This window comes from Saimiri boliviensis, assembly GCF_048565385.1.
Source record: "Saimiri boliviensis isolate mSaiBol1 chromosome 19 unlocalized genomic scaffold, mSaiBol1.pri SUPER_19_unloc_1, whole genome shotgun sequence".
NCBI lineage: Eukaryota > Metazoa > Chordata > Mammalia > Primates > Cebidae > Saimiri > Saimiri boliviensis.
Genome location: NW_027412502.1, coordinates 1,525,264 through 1,551,377, shown reverse-complemented (window position 1 = coordinate 1,551,377; position 26,114 = coordinate 1,525,264). Strand labels below are relative to the sequence as shown.

Here is a 26,114-nt window from a genome sequence, read left to right as displayed (position 1 = left end):
AGTACTAGTAAGTGTCTTTTTTTTTCTTTTTTTTTTTTAAACTGAGTCTTGCTCTGTCGCCCAGCCTGCAGTTCAGTGGCATGATCTAGGCTCACTGGAACTCGGGAAGAGGCTTCCCGGGTTCAAGCGATTCTTCTGCCTAAGCCTTTCGAGCAGCTGGGAATACAGGCATACACAACCACACCCAGCTAGATTTTTTTTTTTTCTTGTATTTTTAGTAGAGACAAGGTTTCACCTTATCAGCCAGGCTGGTCTCGAACTCCTGACTTCATGATCCACCCTCCTCAGCCTCCCAAAGTGCTAGGATTATAAGCATGAGCCACTGGGCCCAGCCTAGTGATTGTCTTAATACATTTAAATTTGCACACATGACATAAAGAATATAGCATAGCAATTTTATAATTTTCTTAAACATGAGACACTGAAGAATCTAGAAATCATATCACGAATGAATTGAATGAATTTCCACAATACCTTCCATTGATGCAACTCTACGGCGTAAACGGATGGGAGGCCAGTGACGAAGGATTCTCTTCTTAGGGCTGTGGCAGCAGACAGTGGATTTTCCGGTGAACCCAGGATCCATTCCCTGTTCCTCGATGCAACATGCTAAGAAAGGAATTAAAATGAAGACAGTTGTTGATATCTTGCTGCAGAAGATCAGAGAAGCTGCACATATAACTGTACAGGCATTACCTGTATTGAGATGAGACATTATAGAAAGGTAGTATATTGGAGTGACCAAGAGCATAGGGTCTGGTACATAAGATCTGAGCTCAAGGCCTTTTGAGAAGCTGCTCAAACCTGAGGAAATTCTATAGACCCCTTTGTGCCTCCACTCCCTGGTCTGCATGGGGAAATCTTGGTAATGGCCTATGTTATGCTAAAAGGGTAAAAATAGTGACATGGACATAAAGCCTTAAGAAGGTGAGTGCTTTCTAAGTGCCATAAAGTGTTCAACTATTTTATGTCTGGAAGAATAAGCCAAGCCCTTGGTAGTGGTAAATATAGAGAAGGCACTTGGGGAACTGCCACCCAGAGCTGACAGTTTAAGGAAGTAAAATAAAGAGATTGGAAGCGACCTGTGTAGAGTCATGACACTGATGAAAGATAGATCTGGGACAAGTATTTGGTTGGTTTTCTCGGGACAGAGATTCCTGAACAACTAAGGCCTCTAAATCATGGCCTGGACCCTGAACCTGGAGCTCTTTCCACTCCCTTTCCCAATCCTTCTGCACCAAGGACTCTTCGGGAAGGCTGATGTCCTAGAAGAGGTGGCTGAGTCCAGAGAAGAGCTCAAGTCATTAAACAAAACTCCTGTCTCTAGGTTTTAACTCCTGGGCTAAAATATGGCACTTTTCTGCAAACAAAGCCTTTCTGAGGAACAAATTTAAATGTCTGTTCATCCTACCCAGGGCCCAGAACCATCAGCTGCCTGGCAGTGAGCACCCCTCCATAACCAACTGACCACCCCAAGGTACCAAGTTCTGCTTGGCTCTCAAGCTAGTTCAGATCTCAGGACATTCCAAACCAATTGCCACCTAATGGCTGTGCCAAGAATCAACTTCCTTTCAACTAACCAACCTTGCACAAGCAGTTAATGGGAATTAACTGAAAATGTGGCCACCCAAGTTGGTTTTTCAGTGATTTAGTGAATTAAATATTTAACCCCCAATGTCTCACTGGCTATTGTTCTGCACAATGATCTGAGCAGCCTGGACTAAGGACTACCTGAGAGTAGGCAGTGTCTCAAGAAAATATATTGAAATAATGTAGAAGTCACACATGATGAAAAGAGTACTCAAACTTATTTAGACATAGTGTTCAGCCATGGGTTGACATTAGAGGAATGTAAACAGAAAATTTAGCAGCTTCAACAGAAAGATACATGGCTCTTACTATCAGCATGAGATGTTTTCTGTTCATAGGAAACAATTCATAGTTATCAAAAAGGCTGTGGGGTGGAGGAAGGAAGTTAAAGCTGCTGCTGAAACTTTGAAGAAGACAGTTATCCTAGCCAAGTAAAAAGATCAAGGTTTTTAAGGGGAAGAGAAACAGAAGGCAATGATATGTGACCTGTAAAACATCTATAAAGGGATGTGGTACAAGTTGAAATTCTGAGGCATAAATCTGAGAAGTTTTAAAAAGAAACAGATTTGAGAATGAAAAATTATTACCTCTTGTAATCTCATTGAGAACAAATTATTGTCTTAAGAATAGTTTTTTTAACTAAAAGTTTAGTTTTGCATTAGTGTATTTTTAATATTATAGCTAATTTTAATAAGACCTTATGAACCAATTTATCTAATGCCAGGCAGTTTTCACTGCAAGGTAAAATTCTCATAAATCTTACATGACTTCTAATAATGTTTCCTATTTCTTAACTTTTTATGTCCTTTTGATTGGATTTATCTTTAAAAAAAATTTTAAATTAAAAGAATTCCTCAAAACTTCTAAATTAGGCAAAAGTGTTTCCCATCATGAAATTTATTTGTATTTTCTAAATATCTCCTATTTTAAACTGCTCTAATATTTGTTTTCAGATTTTGACATCTGTATTCAGAAGACTTTGGTGTTTCATGGAATGTCTCATACTGTATTTGGTATCAAGATCCTGATGAAGGCGGTGTTATTGTGTGTCTTCTCTATCTACTCTATGGAAGCATGTGTACAAAAAAAAAAAAAAAATTGGCATGGGAAACAGTACTTATTCCTAGAGAAAAATATATATAAAATATCTTGATAGAATCAAAAATATAAACTGAGTAATAAAACTCTAAAACATATTTATAAACCTGTAGACAAATAGGAATTGGGGAAATTTTTAAAAATCAGAATGACATTTAACATACAGGAAAACTGGCCCACCTGAAGAAATTACAGTCAGGAGACCGAAATGAACATACATACCTCTGAGACAACAGTTAGAAACATTCCCCATCTTGCGAGCCAGAGAAAATTTCCAAGTTGCTTTTACCTGCCAACCTTTGATTGCCAGAATAGCACCTGAAATCAAAGGCAAGACCTACATCATCAGATCACCTTAGCAACAGATCACCATAGAATTTTTGCAAACCTACATGTCACAATAAGGGGCGCAACTGCTTGATCTAGACCAGACCATTTTCACATGGACAGGGGGGTCACTTGGACTGCATGTTTCATTTCAAAACTGAATCCCAGACCCACAACATTATTCTGTGTGTATGAAATAAACATTAAAGGAAAAAAAAGATCTGCCTCCCAATATATATTTGATGGTGAAAATTTCAGGGTGAAGAGAGGAAAGCCTAATTCACTGAGAATAAGGGGAGATTCCATGTTTGATATGAAATGTCATTCCTACCCATTTCTACTATTCTTGAGTCACCACAGTCCTAGGTTCAACAATTTTAAACTAGCTCCAAATTAAATTTAAAATGTGTAAGTTCAGTTTTAAAGTTAATCTCTGATAATGTAATTCTTAGTAATTGTATAAAAGCTTTTCTACTACATATATAACACCTTCTTTTTTCTCTGTGTGCAACTAAGTTTGCATACTGATTTCTGAATCTCAAGTTTATCTAGAGATTTCTCTGACATATACATACATATATACGTATATATATATGGCAGGATATTCATTGACAGATGAATAAGAAATTGGCACTGTGTGTTCAGCATGGGTTGTTTGAAAATATATAAAGAATGCTTTTCTAAATGGAGAGTTCTGATAACCTCAAACTCCAGGATCAAATATGCATTCTGGTTCATCAGTCAACACCTGATCACACACATTCCTATGCTCTGGCCATGGGAATTAGCACTTTGAAGGCAATTGAAAAACTCCCAAAACATAATAGAAATAAAATTTTTGGAAAATGAGAATTGTAATTTTTTTAAAAAATGGTTGATACTACCCATTATGATATGAAATGAGGCTAAGCATGGTGGCTCACACCTGTAATCCCAGAACTTTGAAAGGCCAAGGCAGGCAGATCACCTGAGGTCGGGAGTTCGAGACCAGGCTGGCCAACATTGGGAAACCTCATCTCTACTAAAAATAAACACACACATACACACATACACACACACACACACACACACACACACACACACACACACACACACAATTTAGCTGGGTGTGGTGGCAAGTACCTGTAATCCCAGCTATTTCAGAGGCTGAGGCAGGAGAACAGCTTGAACCCAGAAGGCGAAGGTTTCTGTGAACAGAGATCCCGCCCCTGCACTCCAGCCTGGGCAACAGTACAAGACTGTCTCAAAGAAAAAGAAAATAGATGTAAAATAATGCAGTATAAATTTCCATCAGTGTTGATTCATCATAGGTTTTAAAAATTATTAAATCAAATGGGTCATAGATTAGGTTAAAAAAAAAAAAACCTGCATTGATATACTTTTTTTTTTTTTTTTTTTGAGACAGAGTCTCACTCTGTCACCCAGGCTGGAGTGCAATGGTGCGATCTCAGTTCACTGCAACCTCCACCTCCTGGGTTCAAGCGATTCTTCTGCCTCAGCTTCCTGATTAGCTGGGTTTACAGGTGTGTGCCGCCACATCTGGCTAATTTTTGTATTTTTAGTAGAGATGGGGTTTCACCATGTTGGTCAGGCTGGTCTTGAACTCCTGACCTCGTGATCTACCCACCTCAGCCTCCCAAAGTGCTGGGATTACAGGTGTGAGCCACCATGCACGGCCAATACTGAAATTTTTTTTCAGAGATTATCTCACTGAGGGGATGGTTAACAGGATTTGGGAAGGAACATACCTGTGAAAATAGAGAATTTTAATTATCAACAACTGAATAGAAAAATGGGGTGTGCATTTATAAATATACACTTTTGTGTGTGTGAGAGAGAAAACTTAATTAAAAATCTAGACAACAGATTTATATCTCTTAATGCCAAAATGGGAAGGAAATTTTTAAAAACAGAATATATTAGGAAGAATACAAAAGAATGAGCATAAGGCTTTCCTTCCTGCTGCCACCTGAGTGTTCACCGTATATGAAAATAAATGAGTCTTTTACATTGATAGTCAAAGCCCTTTTACAAAGTTTTGTCTTGGTGTCAGTGCTACATGATCGTTCAATTAATAAATCTAGAAAGATGTGCAGAAACTTCATTGTTGTTACTTCCAGACGCAGAAGCTGGTAGGCTGCAGAAGAGGGAAAGACAAGTCCAGATTTCAGTGTGCATTCTTCTGTACCTAGTGAATGACCTGCAAGTGTGTTATTCCTGATGTCTTTACTGTGATTTTTTTTAAACAAAAAACTAATACCCCAAATGCTGGTAGAAAACAAACATTTCAATTTGCTAATGCTTCACAGGGACAGGAATTCAGGCAAAACACAGAAAAGATAGCTTATTGGTGCATGTTGATGCCTGGAGACTGCAGAGAAGTCTCACGGACTGGGATGGAATCCACAACAGGGGATTGATCATCTGGACGTGACGTCATGCTCAGGTCCACAGAGGAACTTGGGCTTGGCTGGAGAACTTACCAGACTTCCCAGCAGCAGGCAGTCTCGGGACACTCAGACACTGGCGCGTGTCCCAAGTGAAGCAGGCAGATGCTCATGGCATTTTTAACATAATTTTAGAAGTTACACAACATCACTTCGACATCATCTGCCAGTGAAAAGTAAGCACTAGTGTCAAGTCTGGTTAACCAGTGAGTGAGAGCACAGACTCCACTTCTCAAAAGGAGAATAGCATGAAAACTGCAAACATGTTTTAAAAGCCACATGCATATTCCAGTTTAAAAATCCCAAAATACCTCTCAAATATGTGAAAAAGGGCCTGTCATTTTATGGCACAGGCCAAGGGTAAGATAACTGTGGGTTTTACTTCTGCAACAGCCACTGTAAGTTGACTGACAAGTACATACAAACATTCAGGGAAACTAACCAGTGTTACAGGATAACAGGTAACAAAAGGTAGTTTAGACCTGAAATGTTGCTCTATGAACAAACCGTTTCATCCACTCTGTTAACTTAAACAATCACATGATGTATGAATTTGGAAATGGAGAGGGGGCTTTTTCCCTCTACTTTAGATTCACAAGTTTAAGTGAAGGCTTGCTATGTGGGTAAATCATGTGTTGCTGAGGCTTGGTATTGGACCTAATTGAACTAAAGAGCTTCTGCTCAGCAAGAAACTTTATTTCTTATAAAAGGTTACACACGGCCCACAAAGGGGCCATCCCACAGGCTGGGAAGCACGTCTCCCACCAAGGGAAGAGCCTGGCACAGCACATGGAAGGGAGTCGGGGCAGGAGCTTTACTCTGGATAATCTGGCTAAATAGAAACTTTCGGCAGGTTACAGGAGGAGCTATGAATATTCATGACAGTGGTCCTGATGCACATGTACAGACCAAACATGCATGTAACATATGACCCATGTTCGCTTTGAGGTAAAGACAGTGTTTAAATGTATTACAATTAGGCTCTCTACCTCAAAAGGTCTTTTCGGGACACAAGGCACACAAGTGCACAGCCTCTATCAACTGGCCACAGCCAGTCCGTGGTGGGTAGTCTCTTCATACAAGAACGTTACTAAAAACAATCTCCTGTCCCATCAGAGCTATAGTTATGGCTGCTAGAACATGGGTTAGGGGCCAGTTAGTCAGTGTCTGGTGCTGAGCTATCATGGTTTTAACGGTGCTTATTTAGCTGCTAAAGAAAAAGAAAACCCTGTGGCAGTCAGAACAGTTTATTCCTTAAGTTTAGGGGTGTGGGACTCAACCCTTGCCTGGTGTTTACAATTTGGTACCTTGATGTCACAAAGCTTCCATTCTGTCAGTCTTATGATGTCTATTGGAGCAGTCATACAGCGCAGTTGTGTCTAAACCATGAAAGAAAAGGGGCACACCGAGGCATCAGATTGCCCATCCTATCATGGCCTGATACCCAGCACTGAGCCAGTGAGGAGCAAAGGCCTAGGGCAGGCTGGACTGAGTGGTCCACAGGAGCCTCATTTGGAGAGCCGACTGCCTCAACTCATGGCCCCACAGCCCAACTTCACTAACAAGTCAATCCCTCCATCTGGAAAATCTGACAGCCTGTCCCATTTTTAGTGCCCTCAGTTTGAGCACCTCTCTGTCAAACCATCAAGAAAACGCTGGCTTCTGAAGATGCGTGGACAGCCTAGTGCATACACTGGACACTCGATAAATGCCAAGGGCAGCTACCTCCTTGGTGTCCAATGAGGACAACTGTCATGATCTTGACAGTGCAGCGTGAGTCCCAGACAAATTCCTTCTTCCCAAAATGTAGAGCAGGGGGGACCAATGTGGGGTGCAGGGACTCTTCAGTCACCTCTCCTCCTGAGCCACCAGCCAGGACAGGTGGCCTGGATGGCACCATCTTTGCATAGTCCTCTTTTCGTGGAGGCTTCTTCCCCCAAGACGCCACCTGAGCCACCCACTGGCGAACACAGACATCCCTCTCCCCATTCTGTGCCAAAAAATGGAGACCCAGAAATCTCCTCTCACACTCATGGTGGAACCATGACCAGGACCTGCCTCTGACACCCTTAGAAGTCACAGAACCCTCTGACATGGGTGGGTAGGTATCAGGGCATGGCTAAGTTTTGTCAGAAACTGGGCACTGGGGGAGTCAGCACCCCAAGGCTGCCTTCTGCACACAAGCCCAGTCTTCTGCTCTGAGGGTCCTGGGCCCCAAACAGCCCCAGCGGAGCAGTTGCCACATGGGGCACCCCCCGCAGTGACTGGATCAGATGTGTCTCCACCTTCGCAAGGCAGCCAAGCCAAGCCTCTGTAGCAGAGTCCAAGGGGAGCTTAAGGAGTGAGCACAAAAAAGGCCTGAGGGTCTGCTGGGGTGGAAGGTGAAGGGAAGAGAGCTGGGAGCCTCTAGAGAAGGTTCCAGCCCAACACAGACTAGGGGTCAGACAAGCCCAGGGCACAACCCGGGTGATCCTAGCCATCTTCATGGGAGGCAGCCCAGGTATTCATCAGGGCCATCCTCACTGAGGCCAGCCCAGGTGTTCAAAGTTATGTTCACTGGGACCAGCCCAGGTGTTAAAAGCTGTCCACATTGCCTTCAGCCCAGATGTTCACAGCTATCCTCAGTTGTCCTGATCTAGGTGTTCATCATGGTCCTCACTGAGGCCCTGCTTAGGTGTCAATAGCTATCCTCACTGGACCCAGCCAAGGTGTGCACAGCCGACCACATCAAGGTCAGCCCAGGTGTTCAATGCTGTTCCCATTGGGCCCAGCCCAGGTCTTCACTCCGTCCTAATCAGGGCCAGCCCAGTTACTCACAGCCATCCTCACTGGGCAAAACCCGGTATTTATAGCCGTCCTCATTAGCTCTGCTGAGGTGTTTTCAACCATCTTCAGCCCAGTTTTGGTGATCGCAGCTGTTCTAACAATGGCCAGCCCAGGTGATCAGAGCGAGCCTCACTGGGCTAAGCACAGGTGTTCACAGCTGTCCTCAGTGGAGCCAGCACAGGTCCTCACAGCCGTCCTCCTCTGAGCCAGGCCAGCTACTGACAGTCCTCCTCATGGGGACCTAGCCCAGGCGTTAACAGCTGTCTTCACTGCGGCCAGCCTAAACGCGGACTGCTGTCCTCATTGGGCCAAGCTTCGACGATTACAGCCATCCTCTCCAGGGCTAAGTGTTCACTGTCATGCTCACAGGCTCCAAGACCAGGTGTTAACAGCTGTTCTCATTGTGCCTTGCCTCGGTGCTCACCACAGCTGTCCTCATCAGGACAAGTGTTCGCTGCCATCATCTGTTCCCAGTTCAGGTGTTAATCGTCTTCCTTAATAGTCCTGGCACAGTTGTTTATAGCGGTCCTCACTGGGGAGAGTCCAACTGTTCAGACCCATTTACCTGAGGACCTGCCCAGGTGTTTCCAGCTGGCCTTAATGAATCAAGTTTAAGTTTTCAAAGAGGTCCTCACGAGGGCCAGTTTAGGTGGTCACAGCCATCTACATGACGTCAGCTGAGGTGTTCACAGCTATCCTCACTGGTGGCAGCCAAGGTGTTCACAATCATAATTGGTACCAGCCAAGGTATTATATAGTCACTCTCACTGGGCCTGGCAAGGTGCTCATAGCCATCTTCATCTGAGCCAAATCAGGTTTCCACTACTGTCTACACTTGGCCCAGCCCAGCTGTTCAAAGCTAGCTTCATTGGGAGCAGCCCAGGTGTTCATTGCTGTTCGCATCTGGGCCTTTACAGGTGTTCACAGTGGTCTTCATTAAGGCCAGCCTACGTGGTCACAGCCATCCACATTGGCAGCAGCCTCGATATTCAGAGTCATCCTCATCAGAACTAGTCAATTTGTTCACAACTGTGGTAATCGGGGCTAGCCAAGGTATTACTGGTCACCCTCATAGAGGCCATCCAATGTGTTCCAAGCCCTTCTGCTAGGGGTCAGCCCAGGCTTTCATGACCATCCTCTCTGGGCAAAGTCCAGGTTTTCATAGATATCCTCATTATTCCCAAGCCAGAAGTTCCCAGCTCTTAACTGGGTCCAGCCTAAGCATTCACAGTCGTCCTCAGCTGACCCAATTCCAGTGTTTCTAGTCATTTTCGCTGGGCCCAGCCCAGGCGTTTATAGTGGTCCTTTTCGTGGCAAGTCCAAGTGTTCATAGCCATCTTATTGTGCCCTGCTCAAGTACTCACAGCCATCCTTACGGGAGCCAGCCTGGGCGTTCACAGTAGACCTTGTCAGGGACACCTTAGACATTCACATTTTTGCTCTCTGAATCCAGCCAAGGTATAATATTAGGGCTACCCTCATGAGGACGGCCCAGGTGATCACATCTGTCCTCATTGGGGCAGGCTCAGGTATTCACAGCCATCCTCAGTTAGGTCCAATCCAGGTTTTCAGAGCTGTTTTCTTTGGGCCCAGCTCAGGTTTTCTTTTTTTGTTTGTTTGTTTTCTTTTTTTCTTTTCTTTTTTTTTTTTTTGAGACTGAATCTCGCTCTGTCACCCAGGCTGGAGTGCAGTGGTACAATCTCAGGTCACTACAACCTCCGCCTCCCGGGTTCAAGTGATTCTCCTGCCTCAGCCTCCTGAGTAGCTGGAATTACAGGCATGTGCCACCATGCGAAGCTATATTTTTGTACTTTTAGTAGAGACAGGGTTTCACCATATTGGCCAGGTTGGTCTTGAACTCCTGACCTTGTGATCTGCCTGCCTCTGCCTCCCAAAGTGCTGGAATTACAGGCATGAGCCACCGTGCCCAGCCTCCAGCTCAAGTTTTCACAGCGGTCCTCACTACAGCTAGTCCAGGTATCAACAGCTGTCCTCACTTGGCCTAGCCCAGGTGGTCATCGCTGTTCTTATTGGGCTCAAGAGAGGTATTCACAGTTGTCCTCACCAGGGCCAGCCCATGTGTTGATAGCCATCCTGGTCTGGGTGAATGTCACAGTTTACAGTCATCCTTATCACACAACCGTACAGAACCATTCATGTTGGGCCTAGCCCAGGTGTTCACAGCCATTCTCAGTGGAGCCATAACCAAATGGAAAAAATAAGGGAGCCACAACACACACCCAAAACAACAGACAGTCAACACATTATTCAAAAGCACACCAAAGACACAACCATTGAGAAACATGGGTATTCATGTGCAAAGAACTGAAACAGGACCCTTGTGTTGCACAGAACCCAATAAATCAACACACAATAAACTGAACACTTAAGTCAAATCCTGAAGCCAGAAAACTCCAAGGAAAACACACTGAGTATTTAGTTGGGGGCAACTTGAATGCGAGCACCCAAGCTGCAACAAAAACAAATTATGAAAAATACACCCACAGACAGTTCAACAGCCTCGCCAGCTTCCTCTTTCCCCTCACAGGACCCAGAAATCACCGCTTTAAAAAGCAAGATACATGGTGAATGAAGAAAGGAAAGAGGAAAAAAAAAAGAAAATATAAACACCTGAAACTAAGGACAACTTTAGGGACTCTGCAAAAGAGGCAAAACAATAAACCCAATGAGAAGGCCTCCTACCGACTGGGAGAACATTATGAAAAATCAGGTCTCTGAAAGGAACCCTTAACTAACATACACAAGAAACAAGGGATACTGAGCCACAAGATAAAACCCAATCCACAAGTCAGAAGTGCCCAAAGGAACAGTAGGGGCATTGCTGAAGAGAAGACATAAAACTGACTCACACGGAAAAGAAAATTTTCTCCACATCACTAGTCATCCCCCAAGAAATCAAAGCGACACTCACATGCCCCACTGAGGGCAAACCTCACTGAGAATAAGTATTACCCAAAAGGCAATGCAAGTTTTTCAAGGCAGGGGCCAGGATAGACTTGCAGAAAGAAAAACTCTACTTCACTCTTGTGGGCAGTGTAAAGTATTATATATGCTGTGGAAAAATAAAGTAGGAGGTTTCTCACAAAGTTGAAACTACAAATACCAGTTCATTTAGCCACCTCAGCACTGGGTAGAAATTTACAGAAAAGGAAACCAGTCCCTAAGGAGATGTCTGCCTTCCTCTGTTTCATGAAGCATTTGCTCACAAGAGCCAAGGAATGGGGTCAGCCTACCTGTTCATTCCCCAGGTGGAGGGACGCAGAAACTGCAGGATGTATGCACACGGAGTACCCTTCAGTCATCGAACTTCAGAACATCACCTCACTTCTGGCAAGGCAGAGAAACGAGGACACTGGGTCAAACAAAATGAGACAGGCAGAGAAAGACAAACAAGGCATGTCAAATCTAAACAAGTTCATCTCCCAGAATCAGCAACTTCAATGGTGTCTACCTGAGGCTGCGGGGGAGGGCTACCAATCACTAGAGAGTCACGCTTAAATGAGAGGCATGAATTCTGGTTGTACTGTCACACAGCAGGGTAAACTGGCATTAACAACCACCTAGCATCCACTCCTAACAGCGGGAAGGGAAGGTGTGAATGCTCAGGTGTTCATGGCCATCCCGCCAGCTCCAGATGAGGCATTCACTGCTGTCCTCACTGTGCTCAGTCAAGGTGTTCACAGCCATCCTCACAGGGACAACCAGATATTCACAGCTGTTCTACTGTGGCCCAGGTTTGCTGTTCACAGCCTTCCTAATCAGGGTCAGCCAGTGATCACAGCTGTCCTCAGTAGGCCCACCTCAGGTGATCACAGGTGTCCTTACTAGGTCTCCAAAAAGTCTTCCTTGCCATCCTCACTGAGGCCAGTCCAAGTGTTCACAGCTGTACTCACGGGGCCGAGCCCAGGAGTTCACAACGTCCTCATCAGGGCAGATGAGGTTTTCAAACCTGTCTGCGCTGGCACAGCCCATGGTTCACAGCTGTTCTCACTGGCTCGGTCCAGTTGCTCACAGCCGTCTAAGAGTGGGCAGCCCAGGTGTTCACGGCTGTCCTCATTGGAGCCCACAGGTGCTCACAGCCGTTCTCATCTGAGCCAGCCCAGGAACTTACATTCCTTCTTATGGGGATGCGGCGCAGGGCTCAATAGCTCTCCTTCTTGGGCCAAGCCCAGATATTCACAGCTGTCTGAATTGGGTTGAGCCAAGATTTTCATAGCCATCCAAACCGGGGCCAGCCTAGTTGTTCACTGATATGCTTATAGGTTCCCAGACCAAGTGTAAATAGCTTTCCTTCTTACGTCCAGCTCAGGTGTTCACAGTCTCCTTCCCTCAGGACCCACCAGGTGCCACTGGAAGCTTTTAGGTGACTTGGGTTGCATCCTGGGGAAGAAACAGCTCCTGTTCCCAGTGCTGATTGCTGAGGTGGGAGCTTCTATAGAGTTTCTTCAGTGTGTCTTCTCTAGTGTTTTTCTTTTCAAAGTGAGTGTAGAAGGTTTCGTTTTCTTCTCCAGCAAGGTGGAGAACCCTGGAGGACACCAGGTGGAATGAAATCAGCATGCACAGAAAGAAAGATGGCATGTGGGATGTAACAAGGTCAATCTCCTAGATGCAGAAACTTCAATGGTGGCTACCTGAGCCTGCGTGGGAGGATTCCAAATGGGTACAAAATCAGAACTAGATGAGAGATGTGATTTCTGGTTACACTGTTGCACAGCAGGGTGGACTGGTTTCTTTTTTCAGCTTAAAACCTTGGTTTTCTGAAAGATTTCTTTTTGTTGTGATTAAGGGGTTCACCTGCCAGCTAGTTACATGGCTACAGAGCAGGACACTGAAGCTTGGGTCCCAAAGACATCTGACACTGAGGCAGTGAACCCAGTTACAGTCAAGTACTTCTTCCATCCCAAAAGGATTGATGTGTACAATTTGTCTGGGCCCAAGGAAAACAGCTATGAATAACTGGGCTGGGCCTAATGAGAACAGCTGTGAAGGCCTGGAGTGGGCCCGAAGTGGATAACTGCAAACACTTTAAAAAGAAAACAAACAAACAAAAAGTAATAATTCCCAAATGCAATAGAAAGGTAATGTGAAAGAGCACTTAAATGCTTCTCACAACCAAGTTCACTATTAGGATGTGAAAGCTTTTACTGAAGAAAGATGTACTTCTATTCAGCCATCTGTGCTTTTCCCTGGACCCTTTACCATAAGTAGGTAGAGCATGAGATCTAAGGCCATGAGATGCGGGGTTTCTCTCTTAGAAACTAACCAACCTATGAAATAAAACATAAGGTCATCCTTCAATGTGTGAAACACAGTAAAGCAGCATTGAAAATTAATGTTCTTTTAGAGGAAAGATCTGAACAAATATTTCCAAGAGCTAAAAAAAAATCATAAAAAATACTGAATATAATTACTATTAGCAAATCCCTAGGAATTATGAATGACCGTTCTCAACATTCTAGTCATTTGAAACCAACTACCAATTTCAAGAAGAATGGTAGAGACAATCTTTTTATAGGTTCTTGGTGATGGAATTAGTCTGGAGTTAAAGACCAAAAATGATTATCACCAGGGAAACAGTGGAGCCAAACTCAAAATATACAGCAGCCTTAAATCTAAAGAGTAATGAGGTGAAATGCCTTCCAGAAGTTCTCAGACACATTACACTGCAGCTTGCTTTCCATCGAAGATTCAAAAGGGACACTGCATGTGGTAGGACATGCTGTCCTCTGGATTGTCTGTGTCATCATCCTCTAAAAGTAATGACTAATAAGGAATAATAAAACTTAAGTTAGAAGTATGTACACAGACTTCACAGAAAGCCTTGACAGATGTACTCGTGAGCACCCACATTGCTTTCTTGGAATGCTCATGTATGCTCAAACATGACAACAACTACACATATTCAGTTTCAATACTTCCTAGCTGGTATAATTATGAATGCATCATGTCTTTGAGCCTCTGATCAATTAGGAAAAATCAGTCTAATACCAGGATCTCCTCAACAGGTAAGTGCAACACAACATAAATGAGAAACTTTCAGTATCACTGACTGCCATATCATAAGCTATTATCACATCATTTAAAATTTCTGAGATCGAGCCTATACATTACTTTCTTGTTTTTAGAGACAGGGTCTTGTTCTGATCCCCATGCTGGAAGGCAGTGGTGCAATCACAGCTGACTGCAGCAGCCCCTGAACTCCTGGGCTCAAGAAATCTTCTTCCTTCCAACTCTTAAGCAGCTGGGACTACAGGGACATGCCAACCACACCTGGTCAGTTTTTTAATTTTTCTGTAGAGATAAGGTCTCACTATGTTGCCCAGGCTGGAACATACTTCAAAAATACGATGTTAGTAATTTTATATAACTTAATTTGAGAGTAGCTCTGGAGTTCAAAAATCACATTAGGTCAAGTTCATCTGTTATACAGGCAGCTTATCACAACAGCAGATTTATTGAAATGTGTGACCATGAACAACATGTCTATACAGATTTCAGAAACTACTAGAGTACTTCTAAGTTATGTCTAGTTTTAGCAAACTCTAAAAGTAATAATGTTTGAAACAATTTTCAGACAATACACATACACATCTATACACATCTATCACACCAAACAGGACAAAGGAAGGGAATCCCCTCAGGGAGCCCAGGCTGCATAGAGACTGCTGGAAGACTGCATGCATGGAACAAGTTGTGCCACCTTCCTCAGCCCCATACACCTTGAACTGCACACACATTCCACTGAGGCAGGTACTGGGAAAGAGAGGAATAGTAATAGCACAGGAAGAGGAATTAGCATCTCTGCCACAGGCACATTTTCACTATAGCTTTAGGGGATGTCTGAGAGAGAAAACAGAGATACTCCCAGATTTACTCATGCAGTATGTGCTGAAAGTTGTGCTAGCAAAACCTGTGTTCACCAAGTACTCCTTCAAACACCAATACAATTACAAAATGCTGTCTCAATGTTTCTCTTTCATTCATAAAATGTTTGGCACATATTGGGTGTGTAGTTTATGTAATCACTTGAGTTTGATTCAACAAGTATTTATTAAGGGCTTACTATGAGGTAGGCACTGTGCCAGGGATACAAGAGAGACAAGAGATGTGCATGGATCCTGATCTCAGGGAGCTTACACAATCTAGTAGGGTAAGCAGGCATAATAAAGTAAATATACTGAAATATATTTACAAATTAAGATTGTACTCTGAACGAAAGAAACAGAAGTCTATGAAGTGGTTACCAGAAAGTGGTTATCCTCACCAGTCTGGACAGTTAAAGGCGGCTCATATTGTAATCCCCTTCCATTCAGAGAGGTAAAATTCCTCTACTCAATGACTTCTAGTAAACATACATGAAAAAGATTAAATATCCTATCACGTCACTTGCATGTGTTGAAGTAATGTAGACCCCCAGTACAGTGCTTTTGGGTATAAACCCAGAAAAGATATCTCGGATAAAGCTGAACACAACAGTTCTCCAAGCAAAAAAATACATATATATTGTAACTAGACACCTGGAAATGCTATCCCTACAAGATCTTGGTTCTCATGCCATAAGCAGAATCACTTCATCTAAACACATCAAATATAAGTACTCATGTAATAACCAACCAGCTTACAAAAACCTGTATGTCTTTTAGATCTCCAGGAATTGCTAAATACTGCACACTTTTCATCATCATCAGACATACGCTTAGTTCTAACACTGAAATTTATGTGTGGTCTGAAACAGAATTGAAAAAAATATATTACAAAGTAAGAAAAACTGGGCTGGGTGCGGTGGCTCACGCTTGTAATCCCAGCACTTTGGAAGGCTAAGGGGGGTGGATCAGGAGGTCAAGAGATCGAGACCATCCTGGCCAACATGGTGAAACCCCATCTCCACTAAAAATACAAAAATTAGCCAGGTGTGGTGTCATGTGCCCGTGGTCCCAGCTACTAGGGAGGCTGAGGTGGAAGAATCGCTTGAAACCAGGAAGCGGAGGTTGCAGTGAGCTGGGATTGCGCCACTGTACTCCACCCTGGTGACAGAGCAAGACTCCGTCTCAAAAAAAAAAAGGAAAAAAGAAAGAAAGAAAGGAAAACTGGTTTGTAACACAGACAAAAATGTAAGTATTTATCCAACACAAATGTTTTCTTCATTATCTATAATCCCTGACTTGAAAAAATATTAACTGTTCCTTTAAATCTGTTTGTTAAATAAATGCATGAAAAGCTAAACCATAGCATAAAATAAACAGTATGAAACTAAAGTATTGGCCAGGAACAGTGGCTCACGCCTGTAATCGTAGGACTTTGGGAGGCCAAGGCAGGTGATCACAAGGCCTGACCAACGTGGGGAAACCCTGTCTCCACTAAAAATACAAAAATTAGTTGGGTGTGGTGGCTTGTGCCTGTAATCCCAACTACTCAGGAGGCTTAGGCAGGAGAATCACTTGAACCCAGAAAGTGAAGGTTGCAGTGAGCCAAGATCATGCCACTGCACTCCAGCCTGGGCAACAGAGCAAGACTCTGTCTCAAAAGTAAATAAATAAATAAATAAATAAATAAGAAACTAAAGTATTACGAACTAATTGTTTTAAAGACAAAATCATTCCCAATTTATGTTCCCTCACATTTCTAAATTTTGCAAGTGCTGCTTCTTCTATCTACGAAAAGTGTTTCCACTTCATTTCCCGCAAGTGTTTATGTTACATAACACTCAACTCTGACCTACAAAGAGTAAGTCTGACTTCCTGTGATGTTAGAGGAGAAAGCGAAAGGCAGGTTGAAATGCATCCTCCCGTCCCTGGTCTGGTATTGCAGTGCATGCACAACTTACATCCCTCTTGCAGATTTCAATGTATACTGAGCTGTTCATTGCTCCATCTCTGGGCTCACATTCTTCTCATTGCCAGAATGGAATAACCTTCCTCTCCTTGTTTCACTTGGCTTGATAGCTTTTCAGGCTCTCCTTTACATTTCACCACCAGGCCTTAGGTGGACATCAGAACTCAACTGGACATCCCATCTACAAGTGGATACAGTGCCCCAGGAAGATGTCTGGCCCTAGGTTGACACCCAGGCTCCAGGTTAACACCTGGCCTAAGGTGAACAGGATATGGGTTCACACCTAGGCCTCCAGTAAAAACCAGGCTCCATGGGGATTATTATGCCTCAGGTAGACACAAGGCCCCAGGTGGACCCTTGGGCCTCAGGTGAATATCTATGCCCCAGCTGAACATCAGTCAACAGGTGGATGCCCAAGCCCTTGGTGAACACCAAACAACAAATTAACATCAGACCCAGAGAGACATTTGACCCCATGTGGATACCTAGGTAGTCTGGTAAACATCAGGCTCCAGATAAACACCAGGCCACAGAAAGGTAATAGGCCACACCTAAACACCCAGGCTTCAGGTGGGTATCAAGCCCAGCTAAATGCCAGGCCCCCAATGGATGTTGAATTCACGTGCCAGGCTGACACCCAGGTCCCAGTTACACACCAGGTCATAGGGGCACATCAGGCCCCAAGAGGATACCCAAGCCCCAACTAGGTATCAGGCCACAGGTAAACACTCAGGCCCCATGTGCACATGAGGCACCAGGTGAATAGCCAGTCCCACTGTGGACATAGGCCCCCAGGTGAATATCAGGCTTAAGGCTGACACCTGGGCCCCAGGTTTACATGAGGACTCAAGTGGACACTTCACTCCAAATGGACATCAGACCCCAAGTGAAATTCAGACCTAGATGGATACCTAGGCTCCAAGTGGACATCTAGTCCCCAGATAAGCACAAGACCCCAGGTAGACTTCAGTCCCTAAGGTGACACCCAGGCTTCAGGTGGACACCAGGCTCATGGTGGAAATTAACACAAAAATTGACACCTAGGAACTCGGTAAACACCGGGGCACATCTAAATTATTAGGGTCCAGGTAAAAACCCACACCCCAGGTCGACACCAGGCCCCAGATGAACATCAGGCCCCAGGGTGACACCAGGCCTCATGTGGTACCTAGGTGCCTGGTGAACAACAGGCTGCAGATTGAATCCAAAGCCACAGCAGGGTTACAGACTCAGGCCCCAGGTGGGAATCAAAACCCCCTGGTAAACCAGGCTCCAAGCAGACATTAGGGCCAAGCACAACACCTGGCCCCAGGTGAACAACAGGCCTAAGGTAGCTATCAGGCCCCAAGGGAACACTAGACTCAAGGTGTACATCAGGCACCATATCCCAGTTGACACCAAGTCACACAGGCCCCAGGTAGACACCAAATCTCAAGATGGAAATCAGGCCCTAGGTAAACAGAAGGCCCCAGGTGAACATCAGGCCCCAGGTAGACATCAGACCCAAGATAAATACTCATCCCCAGGTAAACACCAGACCCCAGGCAGATTATAGGTCCCAGAAAGATACCCAGGCCCCAAAGAGAAATCAGTCCCTAGATGAACTCTGGTCTGCAGGTGGACATCAGACTGGGTATCCACCTGGGATATGGTGTTCACTGGGAGGCTATATCCACCTTGAGACTATTATTATTCTGTGGCCTGGTATTCACCTGAGCCCTGAGAATCAATCTGATGCCTGATATCCACCTGGGACCTACATAACCACCAGGGGTCTGGTGGTCACTTGAGGCTTGATGTCAACCTGTAGTATAGGTCTCCACCAGAGGCCTAATGTCCACCTGAGGTCTGGGGTTCACCTGGGGCTTGGTGTTCACCTGGAGCCTTCGTGTTCACCTGGATCCTGGTATCCATCCAAAGCCTGGGGTCTGCCTGGGGCATTACTATGTCCACTTGAAGACCAGGTACCCAACTAGGGCCTGATTTTCACCTAAGGCCTTATAGCCACATGAGGCCTGGGTATACCCCTGAAGCCTTGGTATCCTCCTTGTGCCTGAGTCCATCTGGGACATTCTGTCCAACTGAGGCCTGGGTATAAACCCTGGTGCCTGATGTATATTTCAAGTCCAGGGTGCACCTGAGACCTGATGGCCACCTGAGGCCATATATCCACCTGGAGCCAGGGTGTCCACTTGGGGTCTAATGTTTACCAGGAGGAACACAAGTATTCACCTGGGGCCTCATGTATACCTGATGCCCAGGTATGAGCACGGGGCATGAGCATCCACCTGGGCCTGATGTTCAACTGGAGCCTGGTGTCCACCTGGAACCTATTTGTCAACTGGGAACTTGATGTCCACCTTGTGCCTGATGTCCATTTGGAAACTGGAATCCACCTGGGAACTGGTATACACCTAAGACATAGTGTCAACATGGTGTTTAATATCCAACATTCACCTAGGACTGTCCACTTAAGACCTGATGTCTGCCTGGAACCCAGGTCTCCACTTGGGTCATGAATATTGACTGAGGCCTGGATTCTCACTTGGGGCCTTACGTCTACCCAGAAGGGGCACAATGCACTCTACCCTATTCCTAGGAAAAGTTTGTGGAGAGTTGCCGTACAACCACCCCTCACAGTTCAGGAACATGCCCTCCTAAAGACACCATTCAGGAAAGTGACTTGGCCCAGGTCACTGTTTGTGGCATGAAGATCTGGAGGCAGCACTGGAAGACAGAGATGCAGCTGCAGTCGCCCCAGCTCCCCTCCACCAAGTAGCACCCCAGGTTGCTGGCCACTTCTAAATCAGGTGCCGGAATTGGGGCCCTGGAACTCACAGTTCCACATGGCTAGGAGGCCTCACAATCATGGTGGAAGGTGAAAGGTGCATCTCACATGGCGGCAGACAAGAGACAGAGTGAGAGAGCCAAGTGAAAGGGATTTCCTCTTATAAAACCATCAGGTCTCATGAGACTTATTCACTACCATGAAAACAGTATGGGAGAAACTACCCCCACGATTTAATTATCTCCCACCAGGTCCATCCCACAACATGTGGTAATTATGGGAGTACAAGTCAAGATGTGACTTGGGAGGGGACACAGAGCCAAACCATATCACCTTCTATGCACATCTCTGAACTAGGTACAGAAAACTCAACCAGTGGCTCAAGCATGTCACATTGTTCAGAGGAACTGGGGCTGCTCACCCAGCACAGTAAGACTAGCTATCCACATCAAGGTTTTGCAGGAGGAGAAAGGAAGGCATTTATTTGCAGGGCACCAAGCAAGGAGAATCAGGCAGCTCATGCTCAAGTTCCAACCACCCAGTTGGCTTACAGGGAAAGATTTTTAAAGGTGGGAGGCAGAGGCAACAGGCAAAGCCATAAATCAATACATGAAGCCTCTACATTTGGTTTGACCTAAAAAAGCAGACAATTGGAAGCAGAGGCCCACTTAGGCTCACATTAGGACTAGTAATCCCAATACTTTGGAAGGTGGGGGAGGGAGGATTTCTTGAGGCCAGGAGTTTGCGACCAGCCTGGGAAACATAAGGAGATCCCATCTCTACAAATGTCACAGGTGAGTTAAAAGATTTTCTGATTTGTGATTAGTTAAGGAGGTGAAGCTTTGTCTAAAAATATGGGGTCTGCAGAAAAGAATGTTCACTCTGGCCTGTGAGTGTGGCTTCCTCCAGATCCCTCAGGAAGAAATTTAGAACAAGAACTCCAATCACAGAGTTTAGTCCTCATTTCCTTTTTATCGGAGGTCTATGTGCTAGTTGATCGGTTTAATGGGAGTCTAGGTTTCTGAAAAACAACTCAAGGACACACACTAAGATGTTATGTTTAGATTCTATAGGGAGTGATTTGGGTTGACTGTGTCCCCACCCAAATCTCATCTTGACTTGTAGCTCCAGTAATTCCCATGTGTCATGGGAGGGATCTGGTGAGAGATAATTGAATCATACTAATTGAATCAGGTGTCCCCAATGGTAGTGAATAAGTCCTACGAGATCTGATGGTTTTATCAATGCGAGTTCCCCTGCACAAGCTCTCTTGCCTGACGTCATGTAAGATGTGACTTTGCTTCTCATTTACCTTCTGCCATGATTGTGAGGCCTCCACAGCCATGTGGAACTGTGAGTCCATTAAACCCCTTTTCTTTTAAATTACCCACTCTTGGGTATGTCTTTATTAGTAGCATGAGAACAGAATGATACAGGGAACAAAAACATTTCTTGACTCTAACTTCCTTGGCTATTGTTTTAAGCTACAATGACCTTATTGTTTGCAAAGTTGCTGGTTTACTTCTCAGGACTAGCTAGGTACCTGGAATTTCTTTGAAGGAACTCAAAGAAAGATTTTTTCTGTTTTCATGCTGGGGTAGGGGAGTGACACTCAGCAAGTCCCTAAGAGTGGTGCCTGATAAATCTCAGTTACAATATTGCTAGGGAACATATGACCCAGCAATCCCACTGCTGATGTACACTCCAAAGAAAAGACATTAGCATGTCAAAGAGGCATCTCACTCTGATGTTTGTTTGCAGCACTGTTTACAATAATTAAGATTTGGAAGCAACCCAGGTGTCCATCAACAGATGAATGGATAAAGAAAATGTGGTATATGCACACAATGGAGCACTATTCAGCCATAAAAAAGAATGAGATCCAGTCATTTGTAACTACACGGATGGAAGTGGAGATCATTATGTTAAGTAAAATAAGCCAGGCACAGAAAGACAAACATCACATGTTTTCACTTCATGGGATGTAAAAATCAAAACAATTGAACTCATGGACATACAGATGGTTACCAGAAGCTGGAAGGGTGGAGGGGGGGTATGGTGGGGGACAAGGATCTTGGGTAGCTAGGAATGGTTAATAGGTTAAAAAAAGTTAAAAAGAATGCATAAGACCTACTATTTGGTAGCACAACAGGGTGGCTATAGTCAATAATAACCCATATATTTTACAATAACTTAAAGAGTGTAATTGGATTGTTTGTAACTCAGAGAATAAACACTTGAGGGGATAGATATCCTGTTCTCCATGATGAGCTTTTTCATAAGATCTTTCCCTCTGATTCCTTAGTTTGGATGAATTATATAATATAATCATAATAATTATACAATATATGTATATTACATATATTATGTATAAATATATTAATAGTACAGGCCAGGCGCGGTGGCTCAAGCCTGTAATCCCAGCACTTTGGGAGGCCAAGGCGGGTGGATCACGAGGTCCAGAGATCGAGACCATCCTGGGTCAACATGGTGAAACCCTATCTCTACTAAAAATACAAAAAACTAGCTGGGCGTGGTGGTGCGTGCCTGTAATCCCAGCTACTTAGGAGGCTGAGGCAGGAGAATTGCCTGAGCCCAGGAGGCAGAGGTTGCGGTGAGCTGAGATCACGCCATTGCACTCCAGCCTGGGTAACAAGAGCAAAACTCTGTCTCAAAAAAAAAAAAAAAAAAGTACATATACTATAACCTATATTATACATGTGCCATAATAGAATATAATATATATTATGTAATATGTCCTATTATATATTATTTTCATAAATATTTATATTAACACCATATAAAATAATTTATATATGAATATATACATATATGACTATACAAATTTATGCCTGTATCAAAACATCTCATGTACCCCACAAGTAGGTACACCAACCATGTACCTACAAAAATAACAAATAAAAAACATTTAAAAAGATTACTAGGGAAGTAGGGTCCATACAAGATGGTGATAATATATGTTAGCAAATGCTAAATGCCAAAGGCATGGCACTCACAAGTGCTTCAGGGACTGTGAAACTACCCCCAGGCGACAAGTCAAGCCAAAAGGCGCGCACACACACACAGACACACAAACACACACACACACGATCCTGATTGTGCTGCGGGCTTGCAGGAAAAAAATGCCCAAATTTCCCTGGCAGTTGAACCAAACAGTGGAGAGGTGATTGCTGAGCTCTTTGGATAAGAGGTTTTGAGCAGCATTGCCTGCTTTTGTTCCTGATTGCTGCGAGAATTTTCGCATGTATCTTTTCTCTGCTTCTGGGAACTGGAGGCCTCTGAGCTGGTAAGCAGTCTCTCTGTCACAAGAGGGGACAAGAAACTGGGGACCCGGGAAAGGAGGGTGCTGTAAGGAAGAGCTAGCCTGCTTCAGCCACGTTTGTTGTTCCTTCTTTATTGGCACACTTTTGGGAGCAGCAGATAAAGACTGGCAAGCGTCTAACCTGCCTAGGGAATAGTCTGAGACCCACCTTGCTGCTTGCTTCTTTTTCTTCCCAAGACAGACCTTGGTTGCACTGTGTATTCCATCAGCTCCTGGGAGACAGACAGGTGAGGACTAGGAAAGGTGACTGCTGACTCCAAGCAAATGTGTTGCTCTTGAGACCTGGGGCAGGGGGGAGAGAGGTCTGTCTGGGCAGACTCAGCAGAGGTCGGCACAAGGACTGGCTGTTGACAGTCTGCGAATTTGTAGCTCACACCTGTGCCCAAGAGCCCTTTCCCTCCCATCCGTGGGGGCCCCGCCACATCTTCTCAGGTCCTGGGGCAATGGGATCCATGGTGGGTGGACGATGCCCTGCGGCAGCCGTGCCTCCTGGATGTCACCAGGGCGGTCACGCAGAATCCTCCCCCCCCCCCCACAAAGTTTTGACCATTGACTCCTCCACCTCGGCTCCCCACTTTCCCTCCTGGGCTCAGGTTCTGATAGCAACCCTAGGGTGTGGGCTCCTGGGACGAAACAGTGAAGGCAGCAGGCGCTGGATTGAGTCGTCCTCTGCCAAGGAGCAGTTTACTGGAGTTAATGTAGGCAGCTCCTTTGGGAAGGGAAGGAAGGAGCACCGTCTGCTCGCCCCCGCGTGTCTGCCTGTGTGTGCTGTGCAAGGGCGTGCGTGCGTGCTTGTGTGTGTGCGCATGGCCAAGGCGTTCCTCAGGTTGTGCAGCTTTGAAACCTAAGGAGCCATTGGAGTGGCGGAGGGTGGTGGTGGGGGCTCCACCGCAGGCGGCCCAGGTGAGCCCAGAAGCCCGGCTCCTGAACTCGGGCGCAGGCAGAGCGGGGACGGTATTGCGGCGGTCGCCAAGGTCCCGGGGCCAGAGCTGCAGGGATGAGACCAGAGCTGCAGGGAGTTTCTAAGCAGGCAACTCCGGCGGGCCTCGGCCATTGGGCTCCGGGGCTCAGCGAGGCAGCCGCGCACAAGGGCTGAGCCCTAGCGGCCAGCGGGATCAGGGGAGGTAGAGGAGCGCGGGGTGCAGGGGGTGCTGGGCACACGTCCCCAGACGGAAGCAGAGAACGAGGACAGGAAGGCCGAGCCCAGATCGCGCTCTGAGTGGACGAGGGGTCTCGTGCTGGTACCGGAGGGCGCGTGGGGAGCGGCCCGGGGGCGCTGTGGCAGCCAGGATGCCACCATGGGAAAGCGGCTGCCGGCTGAGGGCGTGAGCAAGAGGCTGAGGACTGCCAGCTCCGTTCTGAGCCGCCCCCTCCCTGCGGGCATAGGAGGAAGCCCCCCCCGAGCGGTGCGGAGGTGCCTCACCGCGGGGCTGCGGGGTGTCGGCCCAGCGAAAGGTGAGTGCCGCCGCAGGGTCGTCCGCTCACCTGCTTACCGCTGTTCCCTCGCCTCTCCTCTTCCTTAGGTCCTCGCCCCTCTCCAGGGTGCCCGAAATTCCGGGTGTTGCGGGCCCCGGTGTTGGTGTTCGGACTCAAGAGGGCAATCGGCAGACGACTCCGGTACCTGTTGGCTCCAGCACCGGGCACCTTGGGGGCCGCCCCGACCACCTTGCCCTCCATGCAGTAGTCCTGGGTTCTGTCCATCTCGGCCTCAGCGCGGAGTGCTAGCCTACCTGGGCGCCTGCTCCTTGCTGCCACCCACCCGGGGTCCTGGGGCGCTGGGATGCAAGGTGTAACTCGACAGGCCTCTGCAGTCCGGCTGGGACCTAGTCCCTGAGCTCCAAGCAGCTGATGAGTCTGGCGCCCAGGCAGGGGTGGGCTCCGTCTTCGCTGGGCAGTCTGGGTTTGCCTGGGTGCGGTCTCCCCCGACTAGAGCAAATCAGAGACTTGGTCGGAAGGCGCCTAAGCAGCAAAAGGTAGTTCTGGGATGGCCTCAGAGCGAGGGAGAGCGTGGGACTTCCCAACCTGATGGGCTAGGGCACTGAGAGCAGGGGCTTGTGTCCTAGCCTTCGTCCACATGCGCCACGGCCACCACCCCACCACCATTTTCCACTGCTCTTTTTTCTTGGATGAGGCTTGTGTGAGGAAGGTGCCTTTGTTCCATTTGGGTCGAAGCCCTTAGCTCCTGGGTGAAGCAGTGCCTGCAGTTCCCTCTGTGCCAAGACTGGGGCACCAGCCGCCCCCAGGCCCTGAGCCGGTTTTCTGCAAAAAAAGGAGCCTTTCTTGGGCTCAGAGACCAGCAGCTTAGCGCCAGCTGTGTGTGGCTGGAAGTCTGTTTAGTGGTAATAACTACATTCTAAAGTGACCCACAGTAACCTCTGCAACAGAGTTGAGATGACCTTCCCAGAAATAATGGGTAGATTTCTGCTCTGCGTGTGTTCAGACACATGCAACATTTGCGCACATGTGAGAACTCATGAGCTCCTAGGAGTTTCAGGTTCTGCATCTTTAACTGCTGGCTTTTGATGAAAAAGGAAAATTATTTTTCAATTTGGACATCAGAGCTTTGGAAAGGAATTTAAAGCCATTTGGTGTGAAACTGTCTTGAGGCTAGAACAAGGTGTGTCTTTCATAGATGCCAGATTCCAGCTCTCCTCCTTGGCTTGTTCGTGGTTTCATTTCATTTTTGTGGGGTAGGAGGAAGTGTTGGAAGAAGAATGTGGAGTCTTGATTTTTATCTACCATGAAACACCCAGGTCTGCAGTGAACTGAAGAAACAGAGCCCCTCCACTGGGCTTCCACCAGGGCAGGCCACTGCAGACACACAGCCCAGGGCATCATTGGA

At 45.9% G+C, this 26,114-nt stretch overlaps 1 protein-coding gene across 1 annotated transcript in view; it reads right to left on the bottom strand.

Moving 5' to 3' along the window:
- The window catches only part of LOC141583218 (uncharacterized), a 33,254-nt gene extending 9,578 nt beyond the window's left edge, over positions 1 to 23,676 (bottom strand). The window contains exons 1-3 of the mRNA XM_074392536.1: positions 23,421 to 23,676; positions 2,911 to 3,006; positions 475 to 609 (exon numbers count right to left, since the gene is read on the bottom strand). Of these exons, the coding sequence (XP_074248637.1) occupies positions 475 to 609; positions 2,911 to 3,006; positions 23,421 to 23,676 (487 nt within the window). The remainder of the gene's footprint in view (positions 1 to 474; positions 610 to 2,910; positions 3,007 to 23,420) is intronic.
- Positions 23,677 to 26,114: the final 2,438 nt, after the last annotated feature.